This window comes from Hippichthys cyanospilos, chromosome 5 (genome assembly GCF_059441005.1).
Source record: "Hippichthys cyanospilos isolate Australia breed blue-spotted pipefish chromosome 5, RoL_Hcya_1.0, whole genome shotgun sequence".
NCBI classification, from domain to species: Eukaryota; Metazoa; Chordata; class Actinopteri; order Syngnathiformes; family Syngnathidae; genus Hippichthys; species Hippichthys cyanospilos.
In genome coordinates this window covers 12,381,779-12,395,830 of record NC_142373.1, presented here as the reverse complement: position 1 = coordinate 12,395,830, position 14,052 = coordinate 12,381,779, and the positions used below count along the sequence as shown (strand labels likewise).

General features: G+C 42.7%; 2 protein-coding genes across 3 annotated transcripts; both read right to left on the bottom strand.

Annotated features, from left to right (window-relative positions):
• Positions 1–616: 616 nt before the first annotated feature.
• il17d (interleukin 17d) lies at positions 617–2,241 on the bottom strand. Its single transcript, XM_088414504.1, has 2 exons — positions 1,792–2,241; positions 617–1,064 (listed from the first exon to the last, which is right to left on the bottom strand). Exons 1-2 carry the CDS (start codon positions 2,124–2,126, stop codon positions 749–751), a joined length of 651 nt encoding a protein of 216 aa, XP_088270630.1. The 5' UTR covers positions 2,127–2,241; the 3' UTR covers positions 617–748.
• A 99-nt stretch (positions 2,242–2,340) lies between these two features.
• Positions 2,341–13,383, bottom strand: ift88 (intraflagellar transport 88 homolog). Of its 2 annotated transcripts, XM_088414498.1 has the most exons (24): positions 13,200–13,383; positions 13,031–13,093; positions 12,807–12,866; positions 12,644–12,697; positions 12,490–12,553; positions 12,341–12,410; positions 12,165–12,255; positions 11,975–12,079; positions 11,283–11,385; positions 10,466–10,812; positions 10,265–10,335; positions 10,038–10,124; positions 9,168–9,267; positions 8,796–8,882; positions 7,614–7,800; positions 7,411–7,519; positions 6,741–6,891; positions 6,543–6,658; positions 6,418–6,470; positions 6,089–6,154; positions 5,907–6,013; positions 4,269–4,332; positions 2,962–3,072; positions 2,341–2,890 (listed from the first exon to the last, which is right to left on the bottom strand). In XM_088414498.1, exons 1-24 carry the CDS (start codon positions 13,278–13,280, stop codon positions 2,766–2,768), a joined length of 2,472 nt encoding a protein of 823 aa, XP_088270624.1. In that variant the 5' UTR covers positions 13,281–13,383; the 3' UTR covers positions 2,341–2,765. The 2 variants fall into 2 exon arrangements, 1 of the variants encoding a protein (XP_088270624.1); XR_015865573.1 differs by lacking the exons at positions 2,341–2,890; positions 2,962–3,072 and having other exon boundaries at positions 4,290–4,332; positions 6,405–6,470.
• Between the last annotated feature and the right edge of the window lie 669 nt (positions 13,384–14,052).

Sequence of the window (14,052 nt, the reverse complement as noted above, 5' to 3'; positions counted from 1 at the left end):
CACGTGAGCTTTTGTGACGCAAAAAGCCTGCATGCATGCAGGTGCGTGACTGTCTCAAGTATTTTGAGTATGCGTCACGTAGGGGTATCCTGTTACTACTTTTTTTTTTCCTACCTCCCATACAATACCGATATCATAGCGCAGGTCGATACAAAATCGGCAGGGATGATGTATTTTAGATTTCATTTTACTATGAGGTGTTAGAATAAACTAGGCAGTCAGCAACAGTAAATGTGAGAAAATATCCCTGTATTCCAAACATTCAACTTAAAATATGAAAATGGACACGACTGCTTGTTTCTGAGTGCTAATGTAGATTTTGGACGAAGAACGATATAATTCCAAGTTTTTGTTATTCGTTTATTTTATTTCTTGTAATATCTGATAACAAAAAGCATTTAACTAAGCAGGGCTATCACAAATAAATATACAGGGGGGAAAATATGTAAATAGTGGCGAACTGCAAAATATGTGGGACATATGGTTCCACCATTCAGGCTGTAATATGGATCATGATAGTTTGCCCACATGGTGGCGCTCTAGCATTATCGATTGAGATTAAAGCGTTGAAGATTCTTCTAGTAATAATATTTAATGAATTCAAAACAGACAAATCTTTACAAAGGTACATCTTTAATTGGGTCATTTCGCTAGAGTTACAGAGCATGTGATTATTTACATAAAATATCAGCAATGCTTTTTGTACCTAATGTTGTAGCGAGAAAAAAGTGGACGACGACTTCTATCTTCATCCCCATGAGCGTGCGGCTTTGGACTTTGCGGTCCTCCACGAGTCCAGAGTGCGAGTGGCGTTCTGGGGCGGACGGTCCTTGTCCAGCAGGGGGACGCACGTGCAACCCACCGCGATGGACACGTAAACCTCCGAGTACGAGTGACGGCCTCCGACGCAAGAACCGGACCTCCGGAGGACCACGGAAGGAGCGTAGACGGGAGTGCTGCGGTAATGCTGGCTCTCTTGGCGCCGAGGTCCCGTCAGACAGCCTTTGCACAGGCAGTACGCCTCCGGGATGTGACGAGGATATCGGCTCGGATCGTACGAGATCCTGAAAACCGGTAGACACCGGACGGTGTAAGCCCGGTGTAATCATCGCGCTGGCGCCAAATTGGTCGATACGCATTCTGATATACGTTTGACAAATCCATCGATCTTACTCCAATAATCAATATTTTGCTCCACAACTACAGTAAACCGGCGATGGTACTCGCAAAATGAATTAAGTCACCATATACAAATGATAGAAGATATTAAAAAAAGGATACCAAAAGACTCAATATCGATTTTTTCCCCACCACTAACGTTTAGACACGAGCTTCAGAATAACTAAAGATACTAGTACTATCACAATTCGTGTATCAATACACATGATCAACATAACACTGATTCATCAAGATTCAGTTGACAGCAACTGTATCAAGATTTGATACGGCTGCCGATGGAAAATACACTACATACGTTGATTACGCACACACTTAACAGCATGTGTGCAGAATGTTCCGATTAAAGATTTATGGTTTATTTATTTATTTATTATTTGTTCGTTCTAACCCATTCAACTAAAATATATACACACACACGTGTATGTATGCATATTCGTATGTGGGATGACAAAAATATTTTGCAACCAAGATTAATCAGCATTGCAATGCATAACAAAAAAAAAATCAAAAGACAACGTTGATCGTGATACTATCAAAAATAATCCCGGTAGCATAAATCTTTAATCGGGACATTCCGCACAGATGCTGCTAAGTTTGCGCGGCAGTTGTCACCTGTAGGCCCAAGGCGAGACGCTGAGCAGGTTGACCGGGAGTTTGCTCTTGCCCTCGGCCGACGAGGAGCGCGGCAGGGGGGCGGCGGCGGCGGGGCAGCTCAAGTTGACCCTGTCCCGGGGCTCCAGTTGCAGCGCGTGGTGGAAGGCGCTCAGCACGCCGACCGAGAGGCGGCCGAACATCTGCTCCAAGATCTCCTCGGGAAGGTCCAGGCACGAGCGTGTCCGGGCCGCCTTCTTCCTCACGCGGCCACCACCCGCCGCGGCGGCTCCGGCGGCGAGCAGCAGGAGCGCGAGCGCCGCCAGGGGCGCCGCGCGGAGCCCGGCGGGGGGCATGGCGAGATTCCCCCGGGTGTCGCCGCTCACGCGCTAGCAAGCGCGCTCATCGCACTCCGCTCGACTTGTGTCCACGCAGCAAACTTCTGCTAATCAAACCAATGTCTGGCGGAGGAGTGGGAGGGGCGCGCTGGGAGCGGCTGTGCGAGGCTCCCGTTTACTCCCCATTTAAACAGCAGTAACATGTTTTTAATAAGGAAAATAGCACGCCATATTTAATAATAATATACTTTATAAAAACACACAAAAATATTAGAGTTAAATAGAATGTGCAGAATATTTTTTCAATTCAATAGCCATTGTGCTACTCCCAGTGTGAGTGCTTTGGCCGCTCAAGTATAACAGAATATATGCAAGTATTTGAGAATTGTTACATTGTCTGTCAATATGTGTTGCTTCAGCCTTGGTGCGTCCACCGATCAGCGAAACGGGTTACAAGGGCTGGAATAGAAATTTCTCGACCCCCTTTTTCATTCATTTTGCCGGCAAAATGGCTGCTTGGAAACAAAAACGTCCCGCTTCCTGTTTAATTGGGGACACGAGGCTTTCGCGTACATCCGTTTACGGCAGATACGTCGCCAAAGATGGATGAGAAGGTGTTTTTTGCGCGCAAAGTATTTTTAAAGGCGGGCCGCAAAGCTACTCGGGCAGCAGCTCATCTCCAAGGTCTTCGTCGGCAAAGTCGTCGTCGTCGTCCGGGCGCACCTTGGCCCCCGTTTTGGGTCGCTCTGCCAGGGGCCCCAGAGGGTCCACGTAGAAGGCGTCTACGCACAAACAGCTTTTTGTTAACCACGTCATCTTGTCAGGAGGCGTACCGAACGCGACGGCTCCTCACCGAGTTCTTTGGGGCCGCTGCTCACGTACGGATCGCCGGAAGCAGGAAGTGACATCACTTGCGCGGCCTGGCGCTCGCCTTTGTTGCCGTTGCTGCTGCTGCGCCCGCTGTCTGCCATGCATATACACATTTACAGCATTTTCCCAGCTGGACATGGCAAGCATGATGCATTTTTGCTAACTCGCTCAGTGGCAACCATTTTTAGACCCTCACTTAAAGAAATCAAAATCCTCTAAGCAGATTGATTTTTTTTTGCTTTTCTTTCCTTTTCTTAAAAGAATAAATACATCAAATGGAATTTATTTTATTCACTCGCCTGACTTAGCAGGAAAAATATCAAGAAGAAATAGTGAGGTAAACCTGCAATAGATTTCACAAATAAAAACCCATGCAGTAGAGGTTTTCTTTTTTAAATAACTAAAATTGCTTGAAAAGAAGACCAATTTCAAGAAAAATAACGAAAACATGCAATAGAAAAATTATGGTCATCGATGAAAAGTCGGAATCAAACCAAACTGCGATATCGGGAGGGAAATAAGAACCTGGGACTGAACGCCTGATTTTTACAAAAACAAAATACACATTTGGGACTGAATGGATTAATCATAAAATAAAAATAATATAACACATATACCACCAATTGCAATGCAACAATGTCAATGATGCGAAGCATCCATTTTTCTGTACCAAAAAGCACATTTGAGTTGCGCAATCCACACTTTCTTCCAATATCCAAGAACTGATTAAGAAGACTTTGTTTATAAGTTAAAAAAAAAAAAGTGCTTTGAGACTGCAGCAGCTTGCACGTGGCTGCCAGCTAACCATGGCAACAGAGAGCTTGAAAACACACACATAGAAACTTTTCTGCCTTCCCTCAAAGTCTCAAACTTTTGGCACAAAGTCTCAGAAGAAGAATTACTAATAGGTGGAAAAAAAATGATGTTATTTCTCAACGGTCGCACGACCGAAGCAAAACTGAAGAAAGATGTTGGGGCTAGACTCCACTTTGTGTACTAGTCAAGTTATGTTAGTGCTTCTCAATAAGGCGGGGAAACGGCTAACAGAAAATCTTATGACTTTAAAAGGTCAAATGCAGAGTGCGTTTTTTCCCCCCTCGCAGATCTACCAGAAGAGCGAGTGACTTTACAGAAAAGAGGGAAAACTCGCAGGTACGTTCCAGCTTTCTCACATTTGGCGTTCTGCACTAAAAGTCAACAAAGAGACCCGCTCACAAAATTGTGAAGGTGTGTTCAGGCGCGTGGGAAAAGCGAGCAATTTGGCGGGTCGGCGCCATTCCTTCCACTCACCCGCGCTTCCCGCGCCGCCCTCTCTCCGACCTCGGGCGCTGCCCTCTCGCGCCGACTTCACCCTCTGCAGACAGAAGAAAAAAAAAAACATGGCTGAACACCAACTGGTTTTCGAAAAACTTTTGTTTCCTTCCACCGAAGCTCAAATTGGTGCGGAAATCGTGTGGAAGTGCGGGAAAAAAAAGGTGGCCACAAAAAGCCCCCGGGCCATAGGTTGGACACCGGGACTTTTCAACATATTTCAACCGTGTCTGGCGTTACCCAAAGTCCAAATCGAGCGCGAACCGAAATGGCTCACGTCAGAATAGACGTGAAGCTGGACTTCTTAAAAAATTCAAAGGCAACACCATAGTCGTTCCGTTTTGGCACCGCCAACTTTCACTGACGACGTTTTGTTCAAGCGCTCGGATGGTTGCGGTGGCGGATTTGGGAGCCGCTGGGGGATTTCGGGGACCGGCGACTTAACTCTCTGGCTCCTCCGCGGTTCCTTGTCATGCGGACCAGAGAGTGAGCTCATTCAAGAGCAGCTGCTTGTGATTTGACAAAAGTCCCGAGCGCCCGTCGCTTGCGTGCGTGCGTGCGGGCGCCACGTGGTTCTGCTAGGCTATTCCAGAACTCAGAAACCTTTCTCCAAAGACCCAAAGCAAGAGTTAGCTGAGACTCAATGTCCACTACCGTGGACACACATGGCTTTTGGGACCACGTAGCTGATTTCAAGTGCCAGAATATCCCAAAATGAGCAAGCGGCGTTGGATTTTTGTCAAGATTGTGATGCAACGGTGGGCTCATTTACATAATCAAACAAACAAAAGACAAAACAAAGGCTGTTTTTGATGTTTACATCATAAATGCTCATTCTGACCGTCTCCTTACACACAGTTTGGATCAAATAAATAAATAAAAATAATGAAATAAATCATTTTTATTAAATCGTCAAACTAATTGGTAATCCCTAAAAAAAAAAAAATCATCACCAAGACGATTATTTTATTTTTCTGGAGTTTGTGGCGCCACCTTTTGGCACAGTTAGCATTTCAAGTCACAATAAAATAGTGTTTCACTTGTTGCGGCTTCACTCTTTCATTTATGACCTTTATTATTTCTTATGTCGTTAGTTTTCTTGCTTTTAGGTCAGACCGCTCAATAAATAGCAATTTTATTTATATAAAAAAAAAAAATCAACCTCTATTACATGGATTTTCATTTATGACTATTGCGGGTTTACCTCACTATCTTTCATTACATTTTGACAAAAATATAAAAAAAAAATAGATTGTATGTTTTTTTTATCAGTAATAAAGAAGTAAAAGGGAACTAAAGTGGCATTTTAATTTTAAAATATTGCATTTTTGGAAGCAAGCACTTCCCTAGTCACTTTAGTGATAATATGGCATTTGTGCAAGTCAGGTGTTTGCCGCTGTCAAGCGTGCGCTCTCCGCAGAAGGAAGAAAAAGAAAAAGACAGATGTTTCTGATCTCCACTGAGCGTCGAGCCCCTTCTCGGCTAACACACATAGAGGGAGGACACATGTTTTGAATCAGGAAGGGCGGCTGCAGATATGATGACCGCCATTCAGAGCCAGAGCCGCTTCCAATATTTTGAATAACGGCCCTGTCGCTCGCCATTCATTTTCAATACCTGTTCTTTGAGCTCCTTCATCTTCTCCGCCTTCTTCAGCTTGCCGGTGTAGTCCTGGACCTCCTGCAGGCCCATGTCCTGACTCAGTCTGACCAGGAAGCGGAGACCTGGATGCACACGTTGTCCTTCTCAAATGTTCTTTTGTCGCCACATAGCGCGAAACGAGCAGGACCGTGAATTACATTCCACATTTTCAGGGAACTTCCGGTGGATTTCTTTGTATGTGTCCAGAGATTTCTGGTAGTTTCCTGGAAAGAAGAAGAAGAAAAAAAAAAGATTCATAAGTGAATGAATAAATGCAAAAGAATGTATTCGCAGATGAGCTGGAAGACAAGTTTTAAAGACACGGGATCCCATTTATGATCTAAAATTTTGCAAAAAAGCACTTACGTATTTTTGGGTGCCAAATAGACACTGTTTGTGCAATTGTGGGTTATTTTTTGACAGGTTAATAATTTTGAGTTCAATATATCTACACCATGATCTACTAACACACACCGTTTCCACTCACCGCTTCTTCTGTAACAGCTGGCCACCATGAGTTGCCACCTCACCTCACTGGGTCTGAGAAACACAAGATAGTTTCCGGGCGACAAAACCAACATTGAGAAGCAGGCGGCGCTCGGGTTGACTCACTGCACGAGGATGGCCCTGTCAAAGTATTGAATGGCCTTCTCGTAGAGCTGCGTCTGCACGTAGTAGGCCGCCAACCACTCCATGACCTCCATGTTGCACGGGAACAGCCTGAAGGACTGACCAGGGAAGTGACATGGGCGTTTTCAACATGATTGAAAGATTGAATGATTGACAGCGTGTGTGTGTGTGTGCTGGTACCTCACTATAGTAATGTAAGGCCTGCGACTTGTCCCCCTCCAGGTCATGCAGGTCACCCAACTTGGCTAGGGCTTTGGGGTCATTGGGGACCACGCTGATGACCTGCATCAGCCACTCCACCGCCTGGTGATGGTCCTCAAGAAGCTCGTAACTGACGCGGTTAAAGATTAAAAAAAAAAAAAAATCTTCTAATGATCTTCTAAAAAGATCTTCTAATGTAGCGGTTTTCAAACGGGGGGTACGTGAAGGCACTTCAGGAAGCTCGTGAGATTTTAACAATTTACTCTGAACCTTTTGAATGCCGTGAGAAGAACAGTATTTTTTATTTTCAAATTGAGAGTAAATTAGTTGGCACATTTAGCAGCATATCGCTAAATTGTGATATAAATAAAACGTTCCGTGTCTTTAGAAGTTTTGTACAGATGCGCAGTCATTGGTGATGCAATATGCAGACAAGCCAGAAACAAAACATGACTTAACATCATCATCTATCTTCTGGAGATGCTGAATAAAGTCACCAGCAGATGGTGCTAAGTCACAGCCGTGAAATCCCTACTGACATCTTTTGATGTCACTTGCAGAAATACGTGATGATTAAACCATCATGTATAGCATTTTAACGGCTATTTAACTCCGCTATTCATGTCACGGGCGCGTTAAAGAAGGATACGTGTCGGCAAGTTGATACATGACCTCGGCGCTGTCCCGGAGGATGGCGTGGAGCTTGAGGAAGCAGTCCAGCGCGTCCTCCGGACGATTTAACTTCTTGTACGTCAGGCCTTGGGACGGGGGACAAAAACAACAATTGCGTTTGGATAGACTCGGCGAGCGGAAGCGCAAAGGAAGGAGAGGGCGTGGCTTGGCGGAGGCTACCCAAGTTCCTGAGGGCTTCGGCGCAGGAGGAGTCGTTCCTCAGCGCCTCTTTGAAGAACTCGGCCGCCTTGGCGTAGTCCTGCTTGACGAACTCCGCGTTGCCTTTGTTGACCAGGGCGCCCGGGTTGTAGCGGTCGGCGATCATGGCCAGGTCGGCGTAGCGCTCCGCCTGCTCGTAGTCCTTCTCCTGGAAAGCGGAACCGCGATATTCGCTGCGGCATCAGCATCTTTCCAGAGACCATTGCAACCGTGCATTGTTTTCTACTGGGCCCCATTTCATTTATGCCATGTGCTCCTTGCAAAATATATCGCTTTTATATCTATCTGTTGTTATTTCGACAGAATTAGGATCATTATTTGGACGTATTTATGCATTTCTAAGAGTAAAAAATTGTAAAGGTTGACTTCTGTAAATCATTACTTTTTTCAAAGAAAATTTCCTCTAAAATCTTCTGGTCAGGCTACAACATTAAAAAGAAAAGCATGATATACTTAAAAAAAAAAACTTGACAAAATGAAAATATCAGACTTATTGACTTGAAAAAAAATATTGAATAAAATTGATCCTATTTGGAAAAAGGATCTTGAATAAAAAGAAAAGAATCATTGACAAAAAACAAATACCACTTTTCTCGAGACTGATTTTTTTCAACATATAAAACATTCTCCCAAAATGAAAAAAAAAAAAAAATTCTTCACAATTCTTTGCTTTTTTTTGAAATTCTGCAATTTTTGTATTATTAAAAAAATATATAAAAAATATATAAAATTATATTAAATAGACAAAATGAAAACAATATTTATTTCCTTGAAATCTTGAAAAAATTTCTAGAAGAAAATGTTTCATCATCAGAATATATTTTTTCCAGAAAAATAATCTAATAACACGTGCGCCTTTAGAGTCTTTTTCCATATATTTTTCCATCACTATTTGAAAAAGTAATAAATTGATAATGGTTGGAACAATTTTGCTACATTGCTGCTTAAAAGATCAACTCTAGAAAGGCTTTTTTTTGAACCTTAACACATTTTAGCCTCAAAAAGTAAAAACCATAACATTTTTTTTCCTTTTATCACTAAAAACACACAACTTTACATCGCAATAAGGTAAAGCTGCAACCTAATTCTCACACTATAATTTCTTTTTTTTTTAAATATCTCTTTTGAAAATGCGAGCCCTACCAGGAAGAAGAGCGCAGACAGGTTGGTGGACGCGGCGCTTTTGACTCTGCTCTCCTTCTTCTCAAACGTCTTCAGTATGGCCACTGCCTGTTGAGCGCATCAAAAGATGTCAGGGGAAAATGAAAAAAAAAAAAATCCAATCAGCGTTATCATGAATTGCACTTAAGACAAAACAGCAGAGCTCCAACGCCATAAAAGAAGCAGAAGACCAACATACCTCGGCCTTATGCATGCAGATGAGCGAGGGGACCAACAAGGAGACAAAAGACAGTAAGAATGAGCGGAAAGCCAAGATGAAAACAAAAGCAAAACAAAAAAAACGTACAAACGTAGCACACAAGAGTCCAAAAAAGCGTGCGTTTTCCCCGTCACCTGGTTAAAATCCTTCTGTCTGAGGTAGGTGATGGCTTTGTTGATCTCCAAGTCGTTGGCCAGCTCCACATACTGGGAGCTCTTCACCATGTCCACGCACCTCAACGTTAAATGAAAAGTTACTTGTCTGAACAAAACCAACGCAATAAAAACCATTTCACTCTTGTGGGGCTATGCGCATTTTTCCTTAAAAATACGCCGTTGTTTCCATTATGACTTTTTTCCATAAAAAAAAGTCACTCTGGTAAAAGTGTGACAGTGTAATATATATGTTATTTTTTTCTTTTCTAAAATATATAAACTCAGATCAATATTTTTTCAGAATTTCTTCCATAAAATGTATTTTTTGAATGCATAGATGCCATTTATTGTCATTGCACACCATACAAGATAGGAGAGTTCAGTGCATGCGTAAAGATAAAAACAAAAGCGGGAAAAAAAAAAAAAAAACACTAGGGAGCTGAAATTTCCAGCAGATGATTAAAACAGGTAAAATTTCAAAAAGCAAGGATTCTGACATTTCTATGTGATTGCGGCTGGACGTGCGAGATTTTGTGTGCAAAAATAAGCATTGTTCAAATATTGGACCATATAAAAGCGTTCTAATTACAATTTTTGAGATGCATTTTAATAGGATTTATTTATCATTTTTTTGTGGCCGTTCATAAATTTAACCTACATATGTATGCATGGAACTGATGCCACTGAACAATTTGAAAGAAAAAAAATATTCATAAATAACTAATTACGCCTTTAAAAGCATTTATAAAATTGGGAAAAATGCAAAGTGTGCGCGCAAGGGTTAACATCGGGAAAAGAATTAGCATTTGTAAGTTTGATAGCGCCTGGTCGCTAAGTTAAAACACCAACCAGTCAAATCCTGCGGCGAAAGACGACTCAATAGCCGGCGCGATCAGCTTGGCCGCCGTCATGACGTATTTCTCAGCGCGAGCTTTCCTGTGGGGGACAATGCGCGCGTGATTTAACTCATTCACTTCCAGTCCGGTACAAATGAGTCCGTGACGCCAATAGACGTAGTAAATTTTATAAATATTGATATTGTATAAAGGATTAGCCATTCCGCTGTTTGTACTTACAAGTCTCTCTCCATTTGGTGCAGCTTATCGTTCTTGATGGCCTCCATCAACATGTTGGATCTGATGTCATCCTGAAACGCATCACAAAATTACTCAAACTCCTCAAATATATGACGCACGCTTAATTTTTACATTCAAACAAAAGAGACAGACACACGCGGCAAATTTATGAGAGAGGAGCTGCACACTCGATTGGCTCACGTTAGCGGCGATGTACTTGTCTTCGTGCTGCACGTTGAGGGGTACGGCGAGGAGCTTGTGGAAGGCGTTCTTCATGCCCTCGGCGTCGCCGGTGGCGTAGTAGCAAAGGACCAGGTTGTAGCCGGTCCTGACGTTGGCGCTCTTGCTCATGATGTGCTCGAAGGACGCCACGGCGTCCGAGTACTGGCCCAGCAGCACGAAGACGGTGCCGATGTTCTGCATGATCTTGATCCGGAGCTCCTTGTAGTCGTCCGAGATGTGGTCCAGCGCCATGCGGTACAACTTCATGGCCTTGGGGTAGTTCTTCTGCTTGACGCAGATGTTGGCCATGTTCACTTTCAGACGTCCTAAGCGCGGAACGGACGCAAGAGTCACCTTTCTTTGCGAGATTCAGTAGACTGGCTTGTGAGAGGCGGAGCTTAAACAAATCCATCAAGAGTTAGCAGTCTGTATTCCAAAAAATGTGAATTTCCTCTCTGGAACTTTTTTCTTGGAGAAAACTTTAGAAAGGAAAGTGTTTTTTTTTTTCTTGAAATATGTTTGTTATTGTATACATTATTATGGTTTTGTATTCAGAAAAAAATACATTTTTCTTGCGCCATTTCACTTCCCATACAAATGAAGTAAATTCAATTCAGGTACGTACATTACGTGTTTAGGCACTTCAGGTAAAAATGATCAAATTAAAGCGTTTTTTTTTGTTCCCTGGGGAAAAAAAAGACACTTTTTTTATTTTAAAGTCTGATGTATTTTTGAAATAATTGAATCCCAAAAAAATCGGAATCTACTTTTGTAATATGATTGATGCAAAGCCCACCTGCGTTGGCGAACATTTTGTTTTTGAGGATGAGTTGGTAGCAGTTCAGGGCCTCCGGGTACATCTCGTTGTTTTCATACTGGTTAGCCAGGTTGAGCAGAACCTGACCACAACATCAGCATGTTAGCAATGTCACTGTTTGCGCAAACTTGCGTGATTTGAAAATGCACACAAGCTAAAGGGCTTGAAGCGGGAACCTTTTTTGAACCTGAGGCAAACCATGACCACAACTTCAGCATGTTAGCGTTTCATTGCTTACACAAACTTGCGTGATTTGAAAACGCACACAAGCTAAAGGGCGTAAAGTGGGCATCACCAACCTTTTTGAAACTAAGCGCTATTTCTTTGGCCCTGAATATTATGAAGGGCTCCCGATTCGATACAAGATTCTGAAATGAAGAAATTGCTCAGACTATCTGTCATAATGTAATTGTTACAAGTATATCCTCATATGGGAAGACACCGATCATATTAACGATTCCTCATAATAAACAGCTCTAGCAAATATGTAAATTAAGTGTGATTAAACGTCACATTGTAAAATCACTTGAAAATTACAATGTTCTATCAGTTGCAGAACAGACATGTGATTCTTGGAGGCTACCTGGTGCCCACCGTGTCGGTGACCCCCGGCCGGGTAAGCAGGGGCAAATGTGTAGCATGCACAGTTAGCATCAAGAGGAAACACTCACAGCGTAGGTGAGATCGAGATTGATTTGCTCGGCGTTACCAGACTGCTCCTTCTGCCTCACTAACACCCTCTCCTTCCTCTCAGCCTCTTTGGCCTTCTCAAGAGCCTGGGAAAGACACACAACACCAAGCGAGATCTCATCAGCATCAATGCCATTTTTTTTTTTTTTTTTAATGATAAGTGAGTCTGACTAGTTGCGAGTTGCCCGTGCTATGTGCCATGCAGCTCTCAGCGATCAAGTCGTTGACTTTCTTTTCCAAGAGCTTGATCTTCTCTTCGGGCCTAAGACGACAACCGGAACAAATAGACCTCCGGTGGGTTCATTTACATCATGCGTGACTTGTGTGGAATCAAACTTGCAACTCACAAATCATCTCTCTTTTCCTCCAGTGCGGGTGCAGGACCTCTGGACTGGCCAAGAGGGTCAAAAGCTGAGCCTGATTATGGAATTTGAAGAATAATTTAAGTTATTAAGTTATCGGTAAATAATAGCCAATAAACTTTGAATAAACTCACCACGTGCTCGGGACGAAGTGAAACCCGCTGCTCTGACCGCCGACATGGGCCGAGACGCTCCGTCCTGAAAGGCCCCCCCGGATTTTTATTTTTAAAGAAACGTTATGTTTGCGTGGTAGCTTTTCCAGTCAAAAATATCTGCTAATAAAATTACCAGTACAGCTCCAGTCATGGGTCGACCAATTGATGAGGTCATGGCCATCCGGGCCTGCAGAATTTATATCTATTTATATAATTTATAAAAATCTGGTCCGATCATACAGTATTCCCGCTTTAAAATCTTTCTTAACCACTCAAACGTCATCGGGGCTACTTACGCCAAACGACGAACCTGTAGGACGCCCCCCTGCGGCAGTTCCAGGAAATTTAGCAGTCATCTGCACAATGAAAAACGTGTTGAGTGCTTCATACATCATACGGTATACTGTACATACTGTGGGATTGTCACTCTTAACTCAAATTCAGAATCACTCTTAAGTGGGCGTGGTGGTACTTTTGCATCATAATAAAACAAGGATTGTCATGTGTAGTTCATACTCACCGGGGGTCTTCTTCCATGACTGGTTCTAACCGCCTCTTGGAAGCCTGCATCATTATCTAGCTCCTTCAATGAGTAAAGTTAGCATCATCAGGAAATTGCATTTTAGGAGTTTTATGTATTTGGCGAGTAGCTAGCATAACTCGTAGTAGCAGTCTACGTCATACTCTACCTCGGTGTCAAACGTCGGGTTGTAGTCGTTGTATCCCGAATAAATATCGTCATCCTCGACCGCCAAATGCACATTTTCCATCTTGTCTGCGCAAAAACGACAACGTTGAAACGCTGATTAGTGTCGTGAATAAATAATGCTAATCGATACGTTTGTTGTCAATCCCAGAGTTCTACACGGCATAGGCGGGGCTAATTTCCTTCTACGAGATATGAGTCGTCCATAGCGCGTCAGTCATTGTCTAGCTTCACGCTCATTGGTCAAACTCGTTTTAAAGTGTCGCTATGATACAAGTGTGAGACAAATTTGTGTTGGATTTTTTAAGATTAATAAACGATTATTTTCAGGATCTACCTAACATTAAATTAAAGAATAAACGTACGTGTGTGAAAAAGACGACAATACTTGATAGAGTAGGCTCAGGATTCCATGCACCATGGGCGGGAAAAATGTACTTTGATCACATTGGCTACTTGTGTAGTCAGTTATGGCCTAACTACATGCTCATTGGTCAACATTTGTTTTGAAGCTGTTGCTAAGATACGAGCGGCCGCCGTCAACTCTCACGTTACTGTGAGCTGAAAATCCCAGTTTTGTTTTTAACTAATATCAAAATGTCATAGAAATTTAAGTAATAATCAAATCACAGTGGAAAAGTCTAAGATGTTATCTGTCTAGCCTCGCGCGTATTAATCGAAGGTGTAACAGGCTGCTGCCCCACTTTTAAAGCTAACACCGGTTTCATTTTTTGTCTTCACCTAAACGTAAAGTATTAATTAATGTTGTGACTTTTGTATTGTTTTTTATTTCGCGTTAAAATAACGGTTTATTGAAGCTGTGTATTCTGAGCCTT

What these genes read in the sequence shown, in the direction of transcription:
- il17d (XM_088414504.1), bottom strand. Translation starts at nt 2,126, where the DNA reads ATGCCCCCCGCCGGGCTCCGCGCGGCGCCCCTGGCGGCGCTCGCGCTC. An exon ending in GTCTCGCCTTGGGCCTACAG is followed by an intron (nt 1,065 to 1,791) that starts GTGACAACTGCC and finishes ACCGGTTTTCAG; the next exon opens with GATCTCGTACGATCCGAGCC.
- ift88 (XM_088414498.1), bottom strand. Translation starts at nt 13,280, where the DNA reads ATGGAAAATGTGCATTTGGCGGTCGAGGATGACGATATTTATTCGGGA. An exon ending in GCACGGGCAACTCGCAACTA is followed by an intron (nt 12,080 to 12,164) that starts GTCAGACTCACT and finishes TGTCTTTCCCAG; the next exon opens with GCTCTTGAGAAGGCCAAAGA. An exon ending in GACAGGGCCATCCTCGTGCA is followed by an intron (nt 6,471 to 6,542) that starts GTGAGTCAACCC and finishes TGTGTTTCTCAG; the next exon opens with ACCCAGTGAGGTGAGGTGGC.